This window comes from Centrocercus urophasianus, unplaced genomic scaffold (genome assembly GCF_019232065.1).
Source record: "Centrocercus urophasianus isolate 14NV4802_14NV808 unplaced genomic scaffold, USGS_Curo_1.0 seq_43, whole genome shotgun sequence".
NCBI classification, from domain to species: domain Eukaryota; kingdom Metazoa; phylum Chordata; class Aves; order Galliformes; family Phasianidae; genus Centrocercus; species Centrocercus urophasianus.
In genome coordinates this window covers 1,424,580-1,450,894 of record NW_024885011.1, presented here as the reverse complement: position 1 = coordinate 1,450,894, position 26,315 = coordinate 1,424,580, and the positions used below count along the sequence as shown (strand labels likewise).

Genomic DNA, 26,315 nt, shown 5'->3' with positions numbered 1-26,315 from the left:
CGCGCCCTATGGGCAAATCCCCCGCGGCTGCTCGGCCGATCCCTCCCGGGGCTGCGGGAGGAGCGGCGGCTCGAGGTTCCTCCCCGCGCCGAGCCGGGCAGCGGAGCGGCGCAGCCCCGAGCGGACGACGCCGGTCCAGGCGTTCCCGGTGTGTCGGTTCCGTTTCCGGAAGGTGTCGGTGCGCTTCCGGGGCTGAGCGGACGCCCGGCGCTATGGCCGCAGGGCAGGAGGCCGCGCTGCCCCCCGGCCCGGAGCGCTGGAGGCCCGGCCGCCCGGTATGAGGAGCGGCGGAGCGGCACGCGGCCCTGGTACGTGTCTGCCGCGGAGAGCCGCCGCGGGTCGGACCGTGGGGCAGCGCGGGGTGCCGGGCTCTGCCGGCCGGTTCGGTGTGCGGGGCGGCTGCCCTCCGGATTTAGCAGTTAACGAGTTTGAGGCGACGTGCTGACGGCCGGTTTTGTGGTGACGCTGCCTTCCGAGCCTGGAACCGTGGCAGGTTGAGCTCCTCGTGCCCAGTAACGCCCTATTGCCCCTGCAAACAGGCGCTGTTTATCCCTCGTGCGGAATTGAGTTTTGTATCGCACCTTGCTTAGCGATGGTTGGGATTTCGGGAGCATCTGAGGTTCCAAAATTGACATTCAGGATACTGAAAATTGACATTCAGGCTACCGGTGAGGATCAGTGCTCTCTGGTTTGTGCCCACGGAGCTGGATGTGCCCTTATCTTCGCGCTGCTCAACGATTCTGTGTTCTGCTGGCTTTGTTGGTGGCTGGCACCGAGCAGCACCAGTGTGTGAGCAGTGACATCGCCGCACAGATGTGTGGTTTGTCAGTGTGTGGTTTGTCAGTGTGTTGTGCTGGAGGAGCTGGGTGAGGATCCATCGCCCGTGGGTTATTGGAAGCCCAAAAAGCCCCAAATACTTTGCAATTTATGCTGTTTGGTGTTTCCCTGTTGAATCTGGGGGGGGGGGGGGGCGGGGAATTGCAAGGCTTGCTGTGGTTCACTGATTGGGAGTTGTGCTGCCAAAGGTCTCACTTTAGCACTGTGACATGGATGGTTGCTTATCTGCTGTGCTCAGCTGATAAGATTAGCTGTTTCTTTTCCTCTGCAAACACTCCGTGCTCTCCATCATGCTGAGTGAGTCCTTGCAGGAATATACCAATGACCAGTGGATATATTCTGTGGTTCCAGAACCCTGCTGCTGCCCACAAAGGCCATGGAGAAGAGGTTGGAAGCCAAGCTCAGCATTAGTGCTCCGTTTTTGCCACAATACTGCTGGGGAAGACCTGCAAGGGAGCTGAGAAGCCTGCAGCTGCTCTACGTGTGCGCCTGCCTGTGTGCCTTGTGCTCCTCAACAGGTGATTGTGCTGCTCTGCCTGGGACCTTGTCTGTGTTGTGGGTATTTATCTCTCTCACATGTTTGAAATATTCAGAGAGGAAAGTGGAGTTATTAGCTGCTAGCCTTCGTAGCTGGATTAAAACCAAGCTAACTTGATGGTTGCTAAATGAGCTGTCAGAAATGTGGGATAACCAAAGCTCTGTGGAGAGGTGTGGGGCAATGAGGGCTTGTTTCTTGTAATGCTGTATCACTCTGGTACCCAACTGCTTATTGAGCAGCAGGGTCTGTCTGCCCCACAAATGTGGGCATCTTCACGTGTGCTGCTGGCTTTCAGATGTTTGTATCTCACAGGGAGCTTTCTCTGAGCTGAAAACCCTTTTCCCAAAAAGGAACAGGTGATGCTCTGGTTAATAATTTCATCTGAGCTGTACTTGAAGGAGGTTGGGAAGGCAAGAGCGTTTCGAAGCACTTAATGTTTGTAAAGTCTCCACAAACACTGTAAGTCAATAGTCTATTTGCCTACAGGTAATTTTTGTTTGTTTTTATGTTTCCTGTTCAAACTTGAGTAATCAACCTCTTGCTCAAGTAAATGCACCAAATGGGTGTGGAGACTTTCATGTAAAGAACTGGGTTTTCTTTTGTTTAAAAAAAAATCAAATTCTGTCTTTTCAGATGAATGGGTTAAATTTCTCTTAAGTGTTTTAAGCCCACATCTTCCCCAGAAGGTGGCATTTTCACCCTGTGTGCACGTTGCTCTTTTGGTTTTGTAGGTATCTCTTAGGCTGCAGAGTTTGTTCAACTGGAGAGGAATCAGAGGTGCCCAGAAATCAGTGTGTTCATGTGGGGTTACCCAGCTGTGTTGACATACTTGGTTACATGTGACAGGCTAAAAAAAGTCTGTGCAGTCAAGTTGTTAATCATTAATTCTCTATCGGGGGGATTAAGTGCCTAAGTCTATGAACCTGAGCTTATTAATAGAAACTGTTCTTATCCATTTTAGTTCCCTGCTGTTCAGCAGAGCTGCGAGTTGCATCAGAGGGACAGGAGCTCTACAGACTGAGAAGGACAGCATTTTTTGCGTATATATATACACTAGAGAACTAAAAATGACAAAAGCAGTGTTGAGGAGTGACTGAGCACACAGTGTGCAGCAGTGATGTGATTGGTGCTGTGCCAGGCTGGTTCCTTTCTGGAGCTTAGACAGGACTTGTTCACAGGGACATTCCTGCTGCAGATTTGCTTTGCATCCCCTGAAGCTGCTGGCATGGATGATCACAGTGAGCAGATTCACCACCCTGCTGGCCTGACCCAGCCTGCAGGTCCCTCTGTGCAGCTGCCATGCTTGGGATGTAGCACGAGGAGCTGTAAGGGGCTGAGCAGGTGGCTTCTCTCTAAGGAAGCCAAAGTAGGTAACTGCCTGTGCTTACAGCTGCCTCCACTCGTTTGGTACAGGTCCACATTTGCCCAGTGCTGCAGAGATCCCCATTTATAGGGCTGCAGATAGCAGTGTGGGGCTTTGTCTGCCCTTAGGGTGTTCCTATGGGATCCGGGGAGGCACTGTGTTGTGAACAGGCCAGGTGAGTTTTCTTGGCAGGCCAGAGGTGAAATGCAAATGTAGATGGATAGAAGAGCTCTGCGTGATTCAGTGAAGCTGTGTGATTTGTGACCCCTGCCAAACACCACAGGAACTGCATAGATGGGAATCGGTGTGGCTCTATGAAAAATGCTCATCTTCAATGCTGGCCTTCCAGATTGTGAGTTGCCTGTTTAACTTCTGTTATTTCTGTGAGTTAATTGAGCTTTAAGCTATCAGTGTAGAGCAATACAAAAACCATATTGGCTTATTTCAGATAAACATGCCCTAGGTGGGCATTACCAGAACTTTGGAAATGAAGTCTGGATGAAATATAATTCAGATCTCTACATTTTCACAGTGGGTTAAAGGAGAGCAGAGTGTTCTCAGCATGCTGGTGTGTTGTCATCTAGACTAAATCCTGGCTCTGGCATACCTAGGAGATGCTTATGGAGATTAGAGTTTCAAATTTTAGATGCATGCATATCATGCTTGTCTATGTAGTGACTTTCTCACGAGTGATGTCTTCCTGGGGAGCACTTACATTTTAAATGCAGCCATTCTGTTTGTGCTCAGTTGTGGTGGAAAGCCCTGGGTTCTGCACTGAGCCTTAGTTTGTGTGGTAGGCATGAGCCAGGGCTCAACATGAGGAGGGATGGATGAGTTCGGGATGAGAAGGGCTTTTTAAGGATGTGGAAAGCAGCACTTACTGCACAGTAGGTGTTAAGGAACAGTGCTTCACCTTAAACAGAAAGTGAGGATTTCTTTTGTTGCCTACTTTTAAGACTAACTCAGATCTCTGCAGATAAGATCCTCTTGAAATTCCCAGCAGAAGTGTTATCCTTCCTTTCATTGCCTGCTCCTCCAAGCCCAATGTGTGCTCTGTGTGTGTGCTCACATCCTCCTGGTGCTCACAGCCCCTCCTGGTGCTCTGCCCCATTTCCACACCTGCCAGGTTGATGCCAGGTGCTCATCCCTGCCTGCTCACAGCCACGTGTTGGGGTGACTTCAGCCCAGCACTTCAGAGTGGAATGAGGTCAGCTGCTGGCCCTGGGCAGCCTGCCTGCCTGCTCTGCAAGGAAATGCTGTGTTGATGTAAAGGTGCTGTTGTCAGCATCTCTTTCTGGTGAACATATGCAATATTTCACAGACTGCAGTTTCTCAAGTGAAGAGCTTCCCTTCCTTTCTTGCAGTTCTGGCCTCAGACACCCACAGAGAGCTCTGGGCCCTTGTGATCCCCTTGCAGATCTCAGGTGCCTCCTATTGTGCCTGATGCTGGCTTGCTTCAGCTTTGTCTTCAAACTGCCTCTGCTGTGCTAGTCTCACAAATGAGCCATGAATGACATTTCTGCTTCTTTCTTTTTGCTGTATCATGAACAAACTTTGCACGTGGTCTGAGTTCCCATTTTGAGTTGAAACTCTGGGTGTTGCAAGAGGTGCACATGGAAGGAACGTGAAAATGGCCATCACTCTTTATTTATTATTTATTATAAGGTGTCCTTATCCACTCTGGGTAAACCAAATTAATGTATTTGGAAGCCTTTAATGATGAGTAACAGAAGAGCTGTAACACCCACTGTGATGTTTGTGATAACTGGATTACAGTGAAGTGCATCTGTCATTGCTGCTCGCTTTCTTTGGTCATATAATGTTATCCCAGAGATATTGGGGGGTGATGCAGAAGGAGGGGGAGAGTCACAGCAAATCTGTGCTGCCAATTCTGGGTATTAACTGCGATTGAGAGGATCAGAGTTCATTGCCACATCAGCAGTGTGAGGTAAGTGCCTCCGTGGCAGGAATATTCTGAAGTCAAATGATAAAAGCAGCCAAGGTGGGGAACGCTGTGCTTGTGTCACAGTCTCACAGAGAGTTTCCCAGGGTTGTTGTTGCTGGAGGTGGAAGCTGGCTGCTGCTTGTGAGCTCCACATTTGATTAGAAAAATAGGAGGAAAAAAAAAAAAAGGAAATTGTGACTACTTTAACAGGGGGAAAAAAAAAAAAGATCCCCATTTGTGTTGTGGTCTGAACAGGGAGGGGGCAGATCAGAGCACAGCCTCCAGCTGCACGACTCAAAGTCCAGTGGCATAGTTGGTAAAGTAATCTTCCAGTGACCTGCTGTGCCTTGGATGCTGAGCACAGCACAGTGTAACGGTCCCATAGGTCATTAGTCTATTTTTAGGGAGTCCTTAATCTGCAGAGCTCTGAATTTTGGAAGCCTTTAATCCATTGATCCCTACAAGCACAAGAAAAAGGAAATAATCCATACGTAAAGCAATTGCTGCTCTACCCCCAGTCTGAAATCTGAAGCAGCTTTAATTGTAAAGAAATGCATGACAGATAATTGCTTTTATACTGTGAAGCAAGGCACTGCTGGTACTGCAGGGAGGCTATGGGCAGAGCGTGGTGACTTTGCCTTGGCAGCAGTGATGAGGATTTCTTGTCGACTGCTTTAGAAAACTGAGAATTGTCTTTATCTTCTTCATTCCCAGATGCAGACTGGAACAGATCTAAGTGTGAGCCAGGGAAGATCGTGCTTGGTGGACGTTTGCAGTCATGGGAAGATCATCACTTGCAGCTCCTGGCAGGCTTTCACACCATGCAGTCCTGTCAGGCTGCCTGCTGCCAGAGCCCTGCCTGTGATGCCTTCTGGTTCTCAGAAAACATGTGCATCCAGGTGAACTGCTCCATGCCTGCTGCGTGTCAGACAGACAGGACTGGCACTTCTGATTCTGTTTTGGTGTTTTTAAAGAAATCCAAAAGCACAGAGCACTTCTTCAAGCTTCAAACAGGAAATGATGTGAAGAACCGGCTTCGCAGGTGGTTAGATTGGGGCATCCCAGTGCGGGGGAAAAAACAACCCTGGAGGTCTTTCCAGAAACGGAGCTTGGCAAATAACAGAGTGCAGCTCCTGAAAGGGGACACAGCAGCCAGCCCTGGTGGTGGGGCTGCAGCCAGAGCATCAGACAGCAGACCTGGAAGCAGCCGAAGAGACGCAGAGCGCCTGAAGGATCGAGTGCTGAAGCAGCTGGGGGAGGACAGGCCTGTTCCTGAGGCCCATCCAAATCAAAAGAAAGACTTGCTGAAAAATGGGCCCAGTCCTCAAGAGCAGAAAACCAACAGCCCATTCCCTCCTAAAAGCAATAATGTGAATGGATCTGGTGATGCAGACAGTGCTGGCTTCCCACAGGTGAGTGATTAATGGGGCTGTCTTGGACAGCTGTCGATCTCCTGCTTTTGCTTTATATAAATTTGGACTGTTTGCATGATAGAATAACTTTCTAGATGTCTGCTTTCAGTCTCCTGTCAGCAAGGCAAGGACAAGTGTTCATTTTCTGCTTTGTTTTGTATATTTTGAAGGGGGATGAGTTGGTTTTTTTTTCCCTACTTCTTCCTATTTGGGATAAACTGAGAAGGAAGATGGAAATAATAATGCTTGCATTTTGTATGAAATCATGGACTGTACTGACCAAATGAGATGCAAAAGTGAGGTATGATAGCTGTGATGTCAGTGGGAAGCACCTGGAAGTTGACACTTGTTACCCATTAAAGTACCTTTTTGGATCCACAAAGTCAAAAGCTGTTTCCTTTGGAGTACTGAACTGAAGCAGCCAGATAAATTATTCTTGGACTTTTATGCATAGGGTTTCCCATGTCAGCCTGCTTACTTGTGTTGGCATCTGAACTCTCTTCTTTTTTTCTCTTTTTGAAGGCTTTCAGTTTTTCAAATCCCCAAAAGCTTACGTTGGCATTGGTTGAATGAAAGCAGTTCAGGCTCTGCTGCAAACGCGCGCCACGTTAATCCAGCAAATCCAGATGTTGATCTTAAGAGAAGTTAGATTTTTACATCTGCAGATAGAAATATTTATAAAAATACACAGAAAAGCCCACAAATGACAGTGAAACGAGAAGAATCCTTTGTGAAATTCCTTGCATATCTTCTGCCACACCTCCAGGATTTGAAGCCTGGTGCCTTTTCCTGTTGCTACTGGAAATGCCTGAATTTCTTTCTCTCCTTTGAATGCAAATCGTGGTTCCAGGTGAGGCTGTGAGCAGGATGTGGAGAGCAGCCAAGAGGCACCACGTGGAGCTGCAGGGCAGCCCTGCTGCCATGTGAAATCATGCACCAGGACTTCACAAATGTTTGATTTTCCAGAGCCTCCCAGCACCCAGGGCTGACATAAAAGCTCAGCTTTCTCTCTCCCCTGCAGTACTGCAGCATTCCTACCCTGCTGCTTTTTCCCCTCCTCCTCCTATTTGAGATTTACACGGTGACCCCATCCTCTCATTTATGCTGCACATAACCTGTGTTGAGAGCTCTATTGCTCTTGAAGAGCTGCTGTATCTCCCTGCTTGTTCTGCACAGAGCTGAGTGTTCATTATTACTGTTCAGTGCCTGTCAGAAAATGGGCTGCAAATATTAAATTACATGGAGTAATCAATGGGTGAATGTTGCTAAGTGTCCAAATTTCCCATGTGTACAAGTGCTCCTCTTTGTCATTAAGGTGCACTGTTGGGTGGATGTGAGGGGCAGTGGGTTTCCTTCACCTTTCTGGTCTTTGCTAGCAAGAACATCTGGATGTTTGATGAAATTCTTCCTAAAAGGTGATGAAATTCCTGGCAACCACATTTCTGAGGTTTGGGATGCAGTATTTGAGGAAGAATTAAGAAAAACCACCTTAACAGGAGTGTTGAGTTGAGGCTGATGCTGCCCAGCCCTGGGCTAATTCCTTGGCTAGCGAAGCATCCAACTTTCAGCAGCAAAATATAAGTCAAGCTATGCAGCTGTCCTCACATTTCTGATCTGAGAGCAGTTTAATTTAGGCCAAGGATACAACATGGAAGGCTTTGTACTTGGGCCCTGGCCAGCCTTTGCAGGAGGGAGATGCCAAAGTAGGGATTTTTCCAAGCTGGGTTGGTTTGGGGCCAAAAGAAGTGAAGTTACACGCATGGGGAAATCAATAGAATTTAATCTGAGCTAGATTTGATCAGGTACATTGTTTGAGCAGGTGAATGCAGTGCTTCTAATGCTGTATTTGTTACAAAGGTTTGGCAGGTGGGGTGGAAGCTGGAGGAAATCACTGCATGCAAAGCAGTGCATGCTTGGGAGCATCAAACATCCGAAGTGGGTGAGAATATTGGATGCGTGGCAAGGAGAAGATGAAAGGATTTCCCTAAAGATGCAGGGAATGGTCAGGTGATGCTTTAGGAGCACATTGCCTCTCTGAGCTCTGATTTTCCTCTCACATTTCTGACAGCCTCACAGCCATCTGCAGTGTCACTTGCTAATTTGCAGCTAGCATTAATTTATGGCTTTACTACATCCGTGCTACAGTGGCAGAGATGGGGGAAGGGCAGCACAGCAGGGTGAGCTGCAGTGCACCCTCACCTGTCCTTAACTAAGGAAGGGGAATCTGGGCCTTTTCTTCAGTGAGTGATATTTGCCAAGCACTAAAATCTTTCCACCTTGTTGCAGAACTACTTTGCCAATTTTAGACTCTCACAGTGCATGCAGTAGCCAAACAAAAGTATTTAAGTGCAGCCCTGCTGATGACAAGGGCTCCAGCAGCACTGCAGCAGTCCTGCAGGCAGACCATGGGAAAATCTGCAGCCTTTAAAGTGGGGTTTTGACAACAGAGCCAACAATCAGAGCTGCAGAGAGGCTGTTTTATGTATGCACACCACTCTCACCAAAGAAAGGCCCGTTTAAGTTGAAGGATGAAACAGAATTCTGGATCATGAGTGTTTTTCTTTAAAGTTCAGTGCAGGTTCTGATGCACGTAGCTGCTCTGTTAGAATGTTACAGACATAATGCTGTCAGACAGGGAGAGAGGTCACTTGTCCCAGACAAAGGCAGCTATAGGTTGGAATAAGAAATGTCTGGCACATTCTCTTGGGCCACTGTGCCACTTTTCTCTGTTTTGTAAGCTAATAAGATAGGACAGCTGGCAAACTTCTAGTCTTCCCCTCACCCCCGTCTTCTGTTCTTTGCTTTAAAGAATTTGGGGTTATTGGGTAAAGATAAGAAATGTCTCAGCTTACAAGCATCAGAGGCATTTTTGACTGTGATGTTGCCCCAGGCAAAGCTTATCTCACTTGAGCTGCACGCAGACATTTGGCTGTCGGTTCATCCTGAAGACTTCTGGGAGGAAAAGGGTCTTTCTTAACTGTCAGGTATTTTAGGCATTTAAAGGTGTCTCAAGGAAGCATCCATCTCAGTGAAAATACTACTGAGCAAAGCAGAGCTGCAGCTGCTGTGCCTTATTTGTGACAGCTGTTCTTGCAGCCCTTGTGGGTCGATTCTCACTAAGCAAAATAAAGGTTCCCTGTGGTGGTGTGCAGTCATGGAGCCTTTCCCCTCCTGTGCCTTCCTGAAGCAGCTTGTCTTGAGTGTCTCTGAGCTCCTGCCTGGCTGCTGAGCTCTCGTGAAGCTTTTCTGACTTGATCTTACTTGGTAAGAGTGTGCCAGTATCTCCAGTCACAGCTGCTGGTCTCGAGGCTGCTGCTGGAGAGCAGCATGGGGCAATGCTTTCAGGGGCTGGGGAAGGCTAGCCAGGATATGAAGGGAGGAAATTGCCTGAAACAGCAAAAAATGCTTCTGCAAAGAAACCTTCAGTGCCTCCATTGCTGCTCGTGGCTGGGCTGGCTGTTCCAATGCATGCAGAATGGCTTTATTTTAACAACCAGCATTTTATACTTAATAAGCCTGGCCTGTTTACTAGCAGGATGTTGCCCACTGTAGTCTAAAGCACTTGTTGCCTGGACTGAATGCCAAAAGCATGGCATAAAAGCCTGAGAACGTTTCCTCCAATGTGAGCTTGTGATCAATTCCCATGGCGAGGAGCAGCAGTGAGCAATCCAGTTCCAAAACACTTCCAAAGTCAAAAGCAGTGAGTTGTTCCATCTTAAACATTTAGCAGATGTTCCCCAAGCAGGGTTAGCTCAGCAGGATGTGCTGCACACGTGGTGGTGCACACGTGTGTGCTTCATGGTGGAAGGTGAGCTGTCGAGAGCAGTGCCTGCTGCACTGAGAGCTGGAACGGGGCTGGGTCCTGCAAAAGGAATTTTCTGATGAAAGAAAGGAAATTGTTGCTGCCAATGGGATTACTTTCAATAAAGTTGTTCATCCTGTATAGATGTGAGCAAGCTTTCTGCCCTCAGGCTCTGCTCCCTGCCCCAGCAGCATCTCCCCTGGCAGGCACTGAGGCAGTTGTTTATGTCAGACCACCTTGCTTTGAAGGGAGATTTGGAATAAATTTCATCTTGCTGAAAATCTTTGATTATTAAATGAAAATGCCACTGCAGCCCCCTCTCTGTGTGCTTGCCAGCTGTGCAGCTTTAGGACAAGGAGGACCTGGCCAAAACAAACGCCCCAAATGAGCCCCAGTTCCCAATCCTTGTTTTCTGCTCCTGTGTTATTCCACCTCCCCATTCTTTTGGTCCTGTTCTCTGCAGTTTTGAGCCCAGATCTTCTGTCACATCTGCCACGTCAACAGCAGTGACACTTCAGATGCTGTACTAAGATCTGAGGTCTCAACTGGTGTTCTGCTCAGCTAGAAATGGTTTCTCTGCTGTGGAAAAGCATGGAGAAACGTTTTAGAAGCAGTAAAACATCATCCTTAAGGGGAGAAACAACCCAGGGACTTCTCAGCATCCCCCAAAATGAAGGAGTGCAACTTTTGGTGGAGTTCAGTATATAGAACAATCCAATGGCATTTTGATCCTCTGTGAAACAAACACAGCAAAACAAAACTGAGCTCAGTTCGACTAAAACTACTCTTTCCTTTCCAGATCCATGCAGGAACTTCTGCACCGGAGCCCCCAGTGTTGCCTACGCTCTCCAGTCCTGTGGCACTGAGCTTGACAGCTGTTGGAAAGACAGAGAAACCCGAGCTGCTGGATGATGCTTACATCCAAACCCACTCCTCAGATACATTGCCCACCATCAGCCCTGCACAGGGGAAAAGCACAACGAAGATGCAGGCTGCTACTCCTGTGCCCAGTGGTGCTCCCACAAACAGCAGTGTTTCTCCAGTCCAGACAAACACTGCTGTGGCACCAAGCACTACTGCAGCTGCACCAGGTGAGAGCATGCAGGGATCCCTGATGGTCACCTCTTCAGGTTTTGTTGATAAACCACTGCAGCACTGAAAAACACTGGGTCTTTTAAGGGTGGTGCCATCAAAAGGAAGTTGGGACACGAGTGTTAGTGCGTGCAGTGCTTGGTCCCCATTAATTGGTGAGATACTGGCATCATAAATCTGCACAGGACCATTGGGTTTGTTTCCAAGAATGGACTGAAAGTAACTGTGATAAAAGTGCAGGCTGAGATGTGGTGTGAGGCACAGTCATGTGGAGCATTCCTTCAGCAGCTGGGACACGTTGTTCTCTATCAAGTTCAGCAGAAAGCTTAATGAATGTCTGTTCAAAAGGCAGTGCATCTGATTGTCTTCCATCTCTGAAATGTCAGTGCACAGCAGAGCACTGTGCCTGGCCATTTGCCCACGCTGTGCTTTGCAGCAAAGTGGCATTTCTGTTCACGCTGGCATTTCTGAAAGCAAACATTTGAAGATGTAGGAAAACAAAAAGGCACTTTGGGCAGCTCTGTGAACCCACACAGGCCATCATCTCACCCTGTGGGGACGTGTTGCTCATACTGACCAATGCATACTGGTTGTGTGAGAGCTCAGAATTCAGTTAATCCAATTTTCTGCATTTCTTTTGAACGTAGAGTTTCTTTTCCCTTACAAGGAAACAAACAGAACGTGTAAAGGAAATGTTGCATCCAAGGATGTTTTAGGCAGGCAGCTGGTTGGATGCCTGTGCTAACAAGTTAGCATTCTTTTTAGGGACTTAAACCCAACTAAAACTGAAAGACTTATTTAAAATGTCTTCAGTGGTTTGTGCTGGAAAAGCAGCATAGCCAGGGCCTCCTTGTTTTGCTCAGTGGTGCAGAGGTGGTCACGTGAAGGGTATTTTTTTCTCAGAGGAGTTTTAAGTTTTTCTCTGTTTGTTTTCTGATGAGGTCAGATTTCTTTTTGCCTTGGAACTCTTTGCAGCTTGAAAGACTGATGGGGCTGTAAAATCTCAGGAGGTGGAGTAATTGAGGGAGGGAAGAAAGGATCTGATAAATTTGTTTTCTCTTAGTTAACTGGTTGATTCCAATAGCTATCAAACAAATGGAAGTAAGGCTAAATATTTACTGGTGTTTTCCATGTCCATCTTTACTTGGATTTTTGGCACCTATCTTTGGAACACTGTCTTTGATGGGATCGAACTAGGAAGTAGCAAACTAGGAAGGAGTAAGCTTTCTTTGTCTGCCAGTTGATTTGAAGTGGTATTGGAGGAAAGGTCATAGTAAGTGCTGCAGTGATTTCCTATTCGGAAAAGAAAAGGAGAAGAAGAAAATCTAAACAAAAGGATCCTGTTTGTATTCTGAGTTCCCGAACTCAGTGCTGTAGCTATGCAGATTTTAGAAAATTTCTTTGCCCCCAAGCAGTTTTTAACTAAGAAATGCCTTGGATTCTTCATGTATTTGTAAAGATCTGAAATTGCAGTTTGGTAAATAGCACTGTTTGTCTTGCTTTGCCATAAGGCTGCAGCTGGGTTCTCTGCCAAAAGCCTGTCAGCAAAAAGCCCTTTGCATCCTGCTGGACCTGGCTGCCCAGAGGCCCCTGTTCAGGGCCTGAGGGTCACATTTCAGCTCTTCAGAAAAGGAGCAGGAGCTGCTCAGCATCTGCAAAGGGTTGAAGGTGACTGAATGATTTTGCCCATTAGCGTTCCTGCTTTAGCAACGAAACTGAAACCTGGAGCAGGAGTTGCACTGAGTGATGAGGTGTTTACAAAATACACCCGTTTGCTGCTGATTTTTATTCCACAGGCTCTGAAGCAAAGGTGGCTTTTAGGTACGTGTGTAATTATTCCGTTTCTCTTTCAATTCTGTCTTTCTCCCTCTCAGTTATGAAGGAGTTGGTGGTTTCTGCTGGAGACAGCGTAGAAGTCACCCTGCCAAAGAACGAAGTTCAGCTGAATGCATTTGTGCTTCCTGAACCACCACCTGGTAAGGCTTCCCTGGGGCTCCTGCCAAGGGCAGGTGATGGTGAAAAGACCAACAGGCATTACAAACAGCATTAAAAAAGCATTACAAACAGCAATCTTGGAAGTGTCTTTTGTCAGAAGACGGTTTCCATGTCAGTAATGACAGCAGGAGGGGAGGCAAGCAAGCGACGTGGTGCACAGCAGCAGGGGGAGACGTGTCCCTGTTCAGAAACTGGCATTATGTTGTGCCTGCAGGATTTGTGAGCACAGTAATGCTTTTCTCTCTTACCATCCTGAGCTGTGACTGTTCCGAAGCTCTCTAATGCCTTCCAGGCAGAAAGATGGGCTTTGGCTTTGGAGTAAATGTGTTTAGGAGCACAGATTGTCTCTTGTCTTGGGTGTATTCCCAAAAAGCTGCAGTCCAGACTCTAAGCAGTCTCATTTCTCCGTGCAGCAGAATGGGCCTTGTAAATGTTTAATGTCTTTGCTTTTTTTTAGCAGGCAGAAAGGCAGTCTTTTAAAAACTAACTTCTGGAGCTTTTCTTTTTTGTTATTTTTTCAAGGAACCACTTATTCCTATGAGTGGGAACTGATTACTCATCCGAAAGACTACAGTGGAGAAATGGAAGGGAAACACTCCCAGACCCTTAAGTTATCTAAGGTAAAGCTTTTGCTGCTTGGTGTCCTGTTGTATGGAATGCCAAGTGAGGAAAACAGGAATCCTGGCAGCCAGGAAAGACTTGTATGATTTCACAATGAAGAGGAAATAGCACCATGGGCCAGCAGCCAACATTTCACTACAGGCCCTCTTCTGAGTCCCTTAGAAAAAGGAGGTTGCTCTGGAATGAGGGGGAGAAATGGATTTCAGGATCTAAAAGCTGCCTACATGCCATGTGTCAAACTCAAAAGGACACAATTTAACATTAACAAAAGGTTGTGAATGTTTCTACTACCGAAACACTGCAGTGGTCTGTTTAGGTTGGAAGCCTTGTGCTAGTCTCTAAAAGGACTGGCAGGTTCCATTAGCTTAGAGAGATGGAATACCTCCTAGCATGTCCCTGGCTGCTGCTTTTAGACAAGATCTAAAGGAATGAAAGGATTGTTGGTTTCTGCACATGGAGTTTCTTAACAAGAGAACGACTTTAAATATTGCATGAATATACACTTCTGTTTTTATGGGACATTCCTTTGAGCATCAGGGATTCTTCTGCACTCAGAACAAAATGTGCAGGCATTAACTGTGATACCATGCAGAGAAAAGCACTTCAAAAGCAGCACATCTGTCCCTGTCAGGTTTTCAGTCTCTTGGATAGCATGACTTGTGCAGCACCCAGACCTCATTCTGGTTCAGCTGTGATGAAAGGGTGACAAACTGACTCGTGTCCCCTAGAAGAAAGAGAAGAAATACGTTTTTTTGGTAAAAACACGTAAGAAGAGATCTTTTTTTCTTACATTCAGGCTTTTTAAATCTCAAGCACAGTCTGCTCATACAGATTCCTGTGGCCACACAGCCTGAACTAATCCCTCAGACCTGTTCTGTTTGCTTGTTGTTGATGGAAAGTCAGTCTTGACTGACAATCCTGTCACCTGTGGCAGTAAGAAATGTTAGTCTTTAGTTTCTGATTAGTTGTTGTAAACTGAAATATGCATAGCAACATTTTGGCTTGGAAGCCGTGCTTTGCCTCCTATGCGTGGATTGGAGCAGAATTGTGTATTTTGTGCTTCTAATACAGCACCAAGGCATGGTGAGTTGACTTTTCAGCAGGTCAAACTGTGGTTCTGCTGTCTTGATCAAAGGTGAATAATTGTTTGTGTTTGCTTTCCAGCTTACTGTTGGCCTGTATGAATTCAAAGTTGTGGTCGATGGGGAAAATGCACACGGAGAGGGCTATGTGAACGTGACAGTGAATCCAAGTGAGTTCAGTGTCAGTGCATCTGTTGCTAACTTCCTGCCTCTCTGCTTTGCTTACTGGACTGGACCCTAGATTAACATCATGAGAATTGATTGTGCTCAGATCTCAGTGTGCGTTGAGTCATTTCCTGAGATGTGAAGCTATGCTGATACACACAGCTATTTGCTGTACCACATGCAGGCCAACCACCCAGTGCAAGGGCTGGAATACTGATACACAAGTGCTCAGGAAATGCCTCATGCTGGCAGAGCTCTGTTGCAATAGAAACTAGAAGCTCTAGGTGCTGCTCACTTAGAATCATCTCGTCTCAGCGTGGGAGCACTGATGGACTGCAGCCATTTCTGGAGTACTCGTGTGGTAGCAGTTCTCCTCCTTCCTTTTTTAAGCCCTTTTTGTTAGCACTGCTTCCCTGCACTGGTTCATAACTTGCTGGAAGCAAGAATTATTGTGTTGGTGATCATGCAGATCTCTGTGCCTGTCCTGAAGCTGCACAGCACATCTGCTCCACATTTTGGACTCCTGGATTCTCCAGGCTATCAGTTAGATGACTGCAGGGTCTGAAGGGATAGATAGAGCTGGGGAGAGGGCAGATGTGCAGCACGTGTTCTGCTCACCACTCCTAGTGCCCGAAAGCAAAGCAGTTTTCTAGCTCCTCGGCTAGGACCTTGTACCATGGTCTGCCTGTAGGTGTCATTGTAACAGCTCTGTTTTTGTTGCAGAGCCTCGAGTGAATCGTCCTCCTGTTGCCATCGTCTCCCCACCCTTCCAGGAGATTTCACTGCCAACCATTTCAACTGTTATTGATGGCAGCCGTGAGTACCTCCTGCTTTCAGTAGTCTGCTGTGCCTGGTTTCTTTGTGTTTGGTTCTGGGCTGGCCTGGTGGATAAGTTCAGTGCATAGAATCAGCTTCTCCTGCTAGGAGGGGGGAATCCACATGCTGACACGCAGGCACCTCTCCGTGTTTCCTCCTGCAGATGCTGCCCTGAGGGATTCTCCTAGAAAAAAAAGGCTCTTAATCAAAAGAACTGGCCTCTCATGTTAAGCTTCACATGCCTTGGTTAGCTGACACATCACTTGTGATGACCCTGGCCCACAGTAGAGCTTTTCAGGAGTTTCTTTAAATGCTGGTCCAGGACTAGTACTATTTTATCTGTATTTTTTGGTTTTGTGTTTGGGTTTTTTTTGCATTCCCTCAACACACAAACCTGGAATCAAGGATATTCAAATGCACCTCTGAAGCAGAGCAGACGAGGGCAGACACTTTGGGTATCTGAGGTTGGGTTTGGACCAAAAAAGCTTTTGCTCACTAAGCCCAGCACTGAAGTGGAGAACTGAACATCTGGGATTGTGAAGCATTATTTTCCAGCTCCTTGTATGGTTTTCTTTCATAATTGACACAGAAAGCACCGATGATGATAAAATTGTCAGCTATCACTGGGAAGAACTGAAGGGTCCTTTGCGGGAAGAGAAGGTTTCCAGTGACACTGCCATTCTGACACTGACCAACCTGGTTCCTGGCAATTACACTTTCAGGTAGGTTGTACCTTTACCAGTTCTTGTTCCCTAAGGATAAAATGTACAATACTCCTGAAGTCAGCCTGCTCTCCAAGCAAACAGGAATGGCACTCTGTTTTCTGATGTATTCGTCGGAATTTCAGGTGGCTTCATAGCTTTTCACTTTAAAAAAGATAAGCTATCTGGCTGCTTGTTGTTCTTAATTTGTAGCACTGGTCCAAGATGATGAAGGTACTTTTTCACCTCTAGATGAGGAAAAGGAAATACTGCCCTGAAGTGTCTTAACTTTCTAGCTTTTCTTGTGCCTCTCCAGCCACCATTTTATATTCTGCTCTTACAGTTGTGACTCTGGGTTGCTTTCACAATTATCTGTGTTTTTCCTTCAGTCTAACAGTAGTGGACTCAGACGGTGCCAGCAACTCTACCACTGCCAACTTGACAGTGAACAAAGCAGTGGATTACCCCCCAGTGGCAAATGCAGGCCCAAACCAAGTGATCACCCTGCCTCAGAACTCCATCACCCTGTATGGCAACCAGAGCACTGACGATCACAGCATCGTCAGCTACGAGTGGCTGCTCAGCCCTAACAGCAAAGGGAAAGTGATGGAGATGCAGGTAAGTGCAGGTCTCCTATACTCATCTCTGATTACTCGTTAGCTGTTTTGTTGTTTTTTTTCCTATGATCAAGCAGTTTTTAAATGGCTGATAGCAAATCTGCCTTTTAAGCTTACAGAGAAAGAATGTGACGATTCGGTGCTTCAAACTGAATCCACACAGAGATGCTATTAGCTTATGGCTGAGCTGGTGCACCAGTCTAGCCACAGGTTTTCAGTGGCATCCTATTTCCTTTCTTGAGCAATGCAGCTTTAAATACTGCTTGAGGATAGAGTATTAAGAGAAATGAGAACTTGATAGCTTTGGACTCTGCTGTTCCATATAGCAGGTCTCAGCATAGCTTGTATCTCCTTTTAACCTATGTGACTGCTAGGGAAGTGTGCTTTTTGTCTGCTCAGTTGCTGACTCCTCAGAACATTAGTGAATACTAAATCAATGGTGCTATAGGATGGATGCTTAAGTGCAGTCAAAAGGTGTGGAGCCAGGCTGTGTCATCTTTTATCTAACTAAAACAAGGGGCAGGATGGCACTGAGATTCCCAGAAGTGACACAAGACTTCTGGTCCTTTAACAGGAGGTAATAATAAACACCTGGAACCTGCTGATAACAGTGGCTTTAGAAACAGAGTCTTCAGATCTATAATCATTGCTGGTGAGAGTCTTCTCAATGCATTAATATGTTTTCTCACAGGGGGTGAGGACACCAGTCTTGCAGCTCTCTGCACTGCAAGAAGGTGACTACACTTACCAGCTAATAGTGACTGATTCTGCTGGGCACCAGTCCACTGCAGAGGTCACTGTGATAGTCCAGCCAGGTAAGCTGCCCTTCCTTGCTTTTGCTTCTTCATTTCCAGGTGGGCATCACTGTGTCAGCATACTCTAGATCTTGTAGTAGCTTTCTAATGCTTCCAGAAAAGCTTTAATTGAGGACCTTTCCAGGACTTTATGTTGCTGATGAACCAACTTAAGAAAATCTCTACAAATATTACCCTTGTAGGCTGTTATCTTATTTTTCACAATGTCATCTAGTTAGTATTATCCACCTGTGATGGCAGGATTGTGTTTCCTGAGTGCTGTCTCTGCTCACAGTGCAGGAGCAGGAAAGGTGAGGTAATGCTGAGAGGATGAGAGTCAAAAATCAAAACTCCTAGATTTCATTAATCTACCTTTTAGTGTAGATGTGTCAATAAAACTCTGATCTGAATTCTTAGCTGCTTTTTGACTCACTTGGTCTGAGCTGATTGAAATAAGGGGCAGAAAATATGCTAAGGATTCTTGGAGGAACTTCTTAATGCTGGGGAGCAAGCTCCACCTTTCTGGCATCTGTGTAAAAAGTATTGCAATGCTTTTTCAGAGAACAATAAGCCCCCAAAGGCAGATGCTGGTCCTGATAAAGAATTAACTCTTCCTGTGGACAGCACCACTCTAGATGGCAGCAAGAGCTCAGATGACCAGAAAATAGTCTCCTTTCTTTGGGAAAAAACACGGTGCGTATCATCTTCCAGCCCCTTCTTCTGCAAGCATCCGGGTCTTTCATCTCAACCAGGACACATCTACCCCTCTTGTCTTAAATCCTTGCCACATCAGGCATGATGAGCTTCACCACAGAGTGAATGTTGCCCTTTTTTCTTTTGATTACCTTGCTGTGATGGGAGAAAATAATTTTGCTTTCTGCCAAGCACTTGGTTGTATTTCCAGGTAACTGTGTTTCCAACCCTGTAAACTCTGCTTGAGCCTCATGGTCAGCTCCCATGCTGTGCAAAGCTGAAACTGATCCTCTTGTGCTCTGTTTAGGGGACCAGATGGTGTCAAGTTGGAGAATGCCAACAGCAGCATTGCCACTGTAACAGGCCTCCAGGTTGGGACGTATGAGTTCACTCTTACAGTTAAGGATGAAAGGAACTTGCAGAGCCAAAGTTCTGTCAACGTTATTGTCAAAGAAGGTAGGTCCAGCCATACACAGAACTACCTGGGGCCCAGGTTATCTCTGAGCAATTGAGCAAGAGGCAAACTTAGGAGGAATGGACGAAGGATGAGGAGCAGAGCACTGAAATTGCCTGTGTTATCAGATGTCTGCCCTTTCCTGGAGGAGTGATGTTGTTCACTGATTCCCACAGTACCTAATGGCACTTCTCTCCACCAGCTTTAGGGGGGGATTTCTGGGTTACAGCAGAGGCTGAAGGCTGTAGCTTTTCATTGGGCACTACCAGATTTCTCTCCAATTGTTTCTTTCTGTTTGCTTAGAGATAAACAAGCCGCCAGTTGCAAAGATTGCGGGGAATGTTGTCATCACCTTGCCTGCAAATACAGCTGAGTTGGATGGATCAAAATCCTCTGATGATAAGGGAATTGTCAGCTACTTGTGGACTCGGGATGAGGGGAGCCCTGCAGCTGGGGTAAAGTTTCTTTTATAAATGGCATCCTGCAGCATCACAGCAGTCAGAGGGAGGGAGCATTGATAGCTCCTGAGGAAACATCGAGCTGATCATTGCCCTGGTTACTTTTTAGTGATAAGCCATCCTGGTTTGATGCTTAGTTTACTGATACTTGCTTTGCTCTGCCTTCCAGGAGGTCTTAAATAATTCAGACCACCATCCGGTGCTTCTCCTGTCCAATCTGGTAGAAGGAACTTACACATTCCATCTCAGAGTAACAGATGCCAAAGGAGAGAGTGATGTGGAAAGGACCACGGTGGAAGTCAAACCTGGTGAGTGCTTTTTGTGCTGTAGCAAGTTTGCCTACAGTTCATTGGCCTTCTGTTCTGAATACAGTTTATACTGCAAGTTCTGGGTCCTGCTTGGAAGTGTAAAAGGTCAAATGTGTGGGGGAAAACAGTCATATTTTCATGTGGTTCTAGGAGGCTGACTCTTACCATTTGTCATTATCTATGAGGGTCATAGACCTGTATTCTGTACTTTTGGATTCAAACCAGAAGCATTTTAGAACGATGCTAGAAACCTGACTTGTACCTGAACTGTTAAATAGAAGATCTGAAGGTCTGTGCTGTCTGTGTTCTCACTAGATCCTAGGAAAAACAACCTTGTGGAGATCATTCTGGATGTGAATGTCAGCCAGCTGACTGAGAGGCAGAAGGGCATGTTCATCCGACAGATAGGAGTTCTGCTGGGGGTCCTTGACTCTGACATCACTGTGCAAAAGATCCAGCCATACACTGAGCAAAGGTAGGACTTGCCTGTGAAGGCACAAGGAGAGGAATTGCTGAAGTGTTTAGTGACCAAAGGGCTTTTTTTTCCCTGGGGAAGCAGATTGGATAACCAGGACATGCAAAGACCTTGTGTGAAATTGATGTTTCTGAGTTGCCAAGCAGGTCTTGGTTATCCTTCACCTCTGGAGGTGGTGATTGTCCAGAAAAGCTTTGCTGTCTATACAACTAGTTCAATTTAATGTGAAATTAAATGTTGAGAAACAGTGTAACAGCTGTTAGAACAGAAAAGGTTGGTTTTGACTGCAGCGTGGTTGAAAGTAAGCTACTGCTGGCCTCTTCTAAACAAGTGTTAGTTTGCATGTGGGCCCCATTGTCCATATTAACAGCAGCCTGTTGTTGCCTGAGGTGTGACAGAGGGTGCTGGAGGTCCAGGCATCCCATGGTAAGGGAGGAGATTATGAAAACAGTAAGGCCCTAAGGCTTGGATATTTCCACATTCAGTGTGAGCATGCAAAGTTGTGCTTGGAGATGTTTGAAACTTGGCTTGACGAAGCCATTACCAAACTAAAAACCATCCCAGCTTTGAAGATGAGGTTGGATCAGATGTCCCAGTGGGGTGTCTGCTGCATGAGCAGGTTTACCTGAAGTTCGACTTCCAAATAAATGTGGGATTCTGAATGAGTCCCTGTAATGACAGACAGGGGAATGACTGCGTGGTGTTTGGAGAAGCAGTGGAGGTAACCATTCTGTCTGACTTGCAGCACGAAGATGGTGTTTTTTGTGCAGAATCAGCCTCCCCATCAGATCTTCAAAGGACGGGAGGTGGCCTGGACTCTAAGAAATGAACTGAGGAAGCAGCAGTCAGACTTCCTCATCTTCCGGGCACTGGAAATCAACACAGTCAGTAAGTCAGAGAGCTGCTGTGATGTGAGCTGATGCCTTTTGCACTCTTTTTTGGATACTTGCAAGAACGGCAAGAATTTTCTGAGCCTGTTGACATGTGAAGTTGCTAATGAAGCAGGACTTTGCTGCTTTGGCATCAGGCCTGGGTGCTCACATTTGCCCTTCTTGCAGTCACAGCACGGTGATTGGAGTAAAAAACCTCATGGTGGTTGGCCATACTGAGCTGTCTTGTCCTTTTTTTGCTGCCTCACGTGTGAGTCACTGAGTTCACCTTGCTGTTTCTGGCCCCCAGCATGTCAGCTGAACTGCTCTGAGCACGGGCGCTGCGACTCCTTCACCAAACGCTGCGTCTGTGACCCTTTTTGGATGGAGAACTTCATCAAGGTGCAGATGGGGGATGGCGAAAGCAACTGTGGTATGTGAAAGCTGCCTGGCTTTGCTCACCTTTAGGAGGCAAACAGAGTCTGTAGCCCGAGGTTTGCTGTGTAAGAGATGCCTGATTGCTCACTGTGACGCTGCGGTCCCTGAGCTGGTCTCACAGAGCAGATAGGAAGTAGTGGCTAGGAAATGCTCTTCATGGTGAGCATTTGCTGAGAGTTGAGTCCATTCTCAGTTTATAAATTATGCCCCTTTGCTACTGCGATCCTATGGGGGATTTTCTGCCATGGGAAAGCCAATTTTTAAGACAACAGACAGAAAAAAAAACCCCAAACTTGTGCAGAAAGACCCAAACCTCTGGCTTCCATTGGAGAATCAGAGATCCTGCCAGTGATGGGTGCCAGTCTCTGTAATTCCACAAAAGGTCGAGCCTGCCTTCTTTCTTGTCTCAAGAGCAGTCATCTGAAGTGCACACTGTCAGCTGGATGAGTTGCCACAACGTCTTTTTCTCTGGGGTGTTTTGCTTTCAGAGTGGAGTGTGCTGTATGTGATCATTGCCTCTTTCGTCATTGTGGTTGCCTTTGGAATCTTATCCTGGATGGTGATCTGCTGTTGCAAGAGGTGGGACTGAGGCCATAACCCCCCCAGTGTCAGTGCTGCAGAGCCAAGTGGCTGCTTTAGGAGGTGAAAGAGTTTTAAACCCAGCAGGTTGTCTGCTCAGCCCTGGGATGTTGGTTTTTCTGGCTCAGTGTTTCAAGTGGAACATTGAAGTCCTAAAACTCTGGGTCTGTTTAAGAAGTGAGACTTGGATTAGCCTGTAAATGTGCAACTAAAGCAATGTTTTTAATGTTCTGCTTTCTGATGTTAACAATAGTCTGAAATAAGCAAGTATTCTGGCTTTGAAGATCAGTGTGTTGTTCTGTTTTGTTTTTCTTCCAACTGTTCTGAAGAAGCAGCCTGCCTCTGAATTCTGTCTTTCCCCCTTTAGACGAAAAGGAAAATCCAAAAGAAAAAGCAAATACAAGATTTTGGATGCAACGGATCAAGAAAGCCTGGAGTTAAAACCAAATCCCAAAGCAGGTAAAACATGAGAGGGAAGAGCTCAGCAGTTCCAGAATGCTTGCTAAGAAAACTCTTCCTCCGTGGACTTAAAAACCACAGAGTGAAACAAACATGATGTTCGTCACTGATGGATGAGTCTCTGAAGATCTCAGCTTGTTTCGTTTGCAGACAGGCTGTTTAATCAAGTTAACTAACTTTGGTTTAAATATTTGGGGCTGAAACTGGCGTAGTCCAAGTGTTTCTGCTTCTCATCACAAAGTGGATGCACATAAGCCCTTCAGAGACAGACCTGATCCAAGAAGTCCAGAACTGGGTGTCAGCTGCAGCTTCTCCAGCTCCCAGGTTTTCCATGTACTCTTTTCAGTCTCTTTTTCAGCTTCTTGCCAGCATCCAATTCCTTGGCAAGGCTGAGCATGAATTCAGTGTCTTTGAGCATTTCACTGAACTGATTGACACTGACTGGTAAACAAAAGGACACCAAGCAACATCAACATTCTTAATGGCCTGCAGAAAGTGCTGTTCATGTCTGCCCTCACGTTCTCCCACTCCACAGTACTTGTTTGTATGTGTATCCATTCCATTCCTTGTGGGCATGAGGCTCTGAGAGCTTCACCCACCCTTTAATTTTTGCTGGAATCGAATGCTTCTCTTAGAAGGGAGACCAGTGAGGTCCACAGTGTTCTCTGTGGCTGCAGGCTTGTATCAGGTCGAATCTGATACCAAAAGCCAACCTTTGTCACCTGCTGATTGACCAGGGGAGGAGGCAGGAATGGGAAGGTGCCTGCAAAGCCTGGCCCTGCCAAACACAGCGCAGTGCTTGGGCTGCTGAAATATGTGTTCTGATTGAGAATGTTGGTCCTGCTTTTAGAGGGAGCGAAAAACAATCCCTGGTCCTTGATTACTATGGAAAATAATGACTCATCCTAGTGCTATCCCATGCAGCAGTGGTCCAGCAAAGCAAATGTGCCTGATGGTGGCACTGAGGGCACTGCAGCAGCAGAGCTGGTCGCGTAACTGAGAGCTGCACAAATACAGCTGCTCCTGTAGAATAAAAATCAGGTGGGTTTCCTCCTCAGCACCCAACTCTGCCTCACGGTGCAGGAGAGCCCCACTGTTAAGTAAAGGCCTTGTTGTTCTGCAGGCTGTTGCAAAGGTGCCTCAACCATTTGCTCCCTGATAACCAAACTCATTTTGCCTCTTCCAGGCCTGGCTGCTGACGGACGTCTTCTTTCCTTCTAGATACATCCAGGGAGCATTTCCTAACAGAGGAAAGGCTGCATTTCTCCATTAAGGAAAAGCTAAATTTAAATGCTTCCCCTGCTGACAATATCAGCAAATGTCTCTCTCCCATCCTTGCACATTAATCTGAATTCAGCCCATTAATTTGTCTCCCTCCCCTTGCAGGCAAGAGAAGCAGAGATGAGAGTAGGGAAAGGAGTAAGAATGCAGTGATCTCTTGCACACCTGCATGTTCTCTTTACCACAGCCCCCAGGGGGCTTTCTAGGCAGTGCCCTCAGCAAGGTCAGGGAGGCAGACCCCAGGTATTCTGTGGTTTGTTTCCCTGCCCATGCCTTGTGCTTTGCTCTGTGTGCAGTGTCTGCATCACCTCTTGTCACACCGAGGTTTCTGAAACAGGATCAACTCTGTTTTTGGCTTCAGCCTGTGGGTGAATGAGTGTCAGATGGGGGGAGGTCAGGTTAGGCCACCCCTGTGACGTGAAATGAGACGGGGGTGGAGGGAGCTGTGGTTGTGCAGTGCTGAGTTGCTTTAACCTGCAAATCTCTCTCCTTCAAAGGTGGCAGGCAGAAATCCCAGGTCCTCAACACCAGCCTGATGCACTCGGAGTCGGAGTTGGACAGCGATGAAGCCATCTTCACCTGGCCTGACCGGGAAAAAGGGAAGCTGCTCCGCAGCCAGAACGGCTCCCTGCGCAATGGACAGGTGACACTGAAAGCCAAGAGCCAGAGGGAGGAGGTCCTCTAGCTGCCTTCAGGTGGCCTTTTGCTGGAGCTCGGCGGGGAGGAGGAGGCCCGTCCCTGTTCTACAAAGGCCTTTGGAGGCCGCTTTGGTTTGGACAGCAGCTGCTAACTTTGTTTCGTAGAAAATAACTCTGTGGGTTTCTTTTCGTTCAGTTAAAACTGGTTGTACTTGAATTTGAACTGCAAGGAAAATCAAAGGGAGGAGAAGACAACTGTGAACCGCAGGCATCAGAAAAGGCAGAGCTGGATCTGGAAGGAGCGACTGTGGGTGTGCAGGACCCTCCTGTCCCACCTCACTGCAGCACAGGAAGCACCTGTGGACTTCCAGGCTCTTTGCCTTGGAAATCTGTTGAAGAAGGAAGGGCAGAGCTGCACTGCAGGCTGTGCTCTGAGCTCCCTCCAGGCTCCAGCAGCTCACCACCAACTACTGCTGTCCATTCTTTTCTTTTCTTTCCACCTTCCCTAATGGTTTAAGCGCTGTTTTAATTTAGGCTTGTCCTTTCACAAGCACTGGCTGTTTTGTAGCATAGAGGAGGAGGAATCTAAACACTGTGGTCATGCTGCATCAGCTTGCAGGTAGGAGAGGGTTTTGTAGCCATCTTAAGTAACGGTCAGACTTTTCTCACTGGGATGGCAGTGTGGAGAAGCTGATCTGTCTGTGGTAATTAGCTGGGCTGGGAGACCCCCTCCTGCAGCAAGCTCTCCTGTTTGGTACCAGAGCAGGGAAGGACTCTCACCTTTGGTACCTCTGTCTCACGGCAGACTTAATTTCCAAAGCTCTGAGATGTCATTCAGCACCCCCAGCACTTTCTGTTGGTCTTTAAGCCCTCCACGAGTCTGAACATCAACCATATCTCAATTCTGAACTGCAGTGGGGTAAGGGAACCCTGAGAACCTGGTGAGTGCCGGGGTTCAGCTGTGGTCCTTCCCCATAGCTGCTTCTGTATCTCACTGTGCTGCTGTCATGGGCTGCACCCCCGTCCTCTCACAGGCACAAAGGATGCCGCTGCTCCTCAGTGCTTGGGTGGGCAGTTTATTGCCTTCCTTTGTGTTTAAAACTGGAAGACTCGTTTCACTGGCTTTTATTTTGTTTTGTTTTGTTTTGTTTTTTGAGCTGTGAAAGCCAAAAGGCTTTGACTTCCTCGGTTGTATTTATATTGCTGCACTACTGATTTGTGTCGAGCGAGTTGAAGATTAAACACTATTGAAGGCGGGGGGACGTCGCCCTGCTCAATGTGGCCATGGCTGCTGCTGAGTTTATTTTCTGGGCTGTCCGTTGTCTCCCCCTCAGCCCACACGCAGGGATGCTGTGCCACAGAGGTGCCCCCCACATCTGGAAGGCTCACAGCTTGGTGCTGTGCTGCAGGGCTGCTCGCGGCCCGGCGTTTTTGGGCACCGCCGCCCTCTCGTTCGGATGGAGGACGAAAGGAGCTCGAGAGAAGGAGGGTTTGGAGCTGGGGGGATGGAGCCGACGTGGCGCTGGGGTTCGTTCCGTGCCGCTCTGCCTTGCGCATCCCTCGCTGTCCTCGTGGGGGAATCCCCTCTGCAGTGCTGTGTGCGCCGGCTCTCCCCGCTGCAGAGATCAGTAACGATCACCGCGAGCGCAGAGCGTTGGAGAGGGAAAAACCAAAAAGCTGCAGGGCCGAGGTTCTTTTCTTTGTCCTCGGCGTTCTCTACGGGAAACACACGGAGGCTGAGGCGCCTCGCTCAGCTGCTGCGGCGTTTCCCCGCTCAGGATTTCCCTCCGTTGCCATCTGTCAGCGCCGAGCGCGGCTCTGTGACGGCGCAGCGCTCCCCGTTGGCGTTCCCTCACCGTGCGGCACCGGAGCGCGCTGCCGTT

The 26,315-nt window shown here is 47.4% G+C and overlaps 1 protein-coding gene across 3 annotated transcripts; it reads left to right on the top strand.

Annotated features, from left to right (window-relative positions):
* The first annotated feature begins 211 nt into the window (after positions 1–211).
* Positions 212–25,713, top strand: KIAA0319L (KIAA0319 like). Of its 3 annotated transcripts, none has more exons than XM_042833910.1 (21): positions 212–308; positions 1,189–1,355; positions 5,398–6,095; positions 10,697–10,988; positions 12,864–12,965; positions 13,507–13,604; positions 14,770–14,857; positions 15,576–15,668; positions 16,258–16,390; positions 16,759–16,987; positions 17,678–17,801; positions 18,341–18,473; positions 18,781–18,929; positions 19,231–19,382; positions 19,555–19,693; positions 20,009–20,168; positions 20,914–21,056; positions 21,348–21,470; positions 21,964–22,054; positions 22,422–22,513; positions 24,292–25,713. In XM_042833910.1, the coding sequence occupies exons 2-21, from the start codon at positions 1,214–1,216 to the stop codon at positions 24,477–24,479; spliced, it is 3,369 nt and encodes a 1,122-aa protein (XP_042689844.1). In that variant the 5' UTR covers positions 212–308; positions 1,189–1,213; the 3' UTR covers positions 24,480–25,713. The 3 variants fall into 3 exon arrangements, with proteins under 3 accessions (XP_042689844.1, XP_042689847.1, XP_042689845.1); XM_042833911.1 differs by lacking the exon at positions 212–308 and adding an exon at positions 4,404–4,686 and having other exon boundaries at positions 1,279–1,355; XM_042833913.1 differs by lacking the exon at positions 21,964–22,054 and having other exon boundaries at positions 24,292–24,378.
* Positions 25,714–26,315: the final 602 nt, after the last annotated feature.

What these genes read in the sequence shown, in the direction of transcription:
- KIAA0319L (XM_042833910.1), top strand. Translation starts at nt 1,214, where the DNA reads ATGGAGAAGAGGTTGGAAGCCAAGCTCAGCATTAGTGCTCCGTTTTTG. An exon ending in GAACGTGACAGTGAATCCAA is followed by an intron (nt 14,858 to 15,575) that starts GTGAGTTCAGTG and finishes TTTTTGTTGCAG; the next exon opens with AGCCTCGAGTGAATCGTCCT. An exon ending in CACTGTGATAGTCCAGCCAG is followed by an intron (nt 17,802 to 18,340) that starts GTAAGCTGCCCT and finishes ATGCTTTTTCAG; the next exon opens with AGAACAATAAGCCCCCAAAG.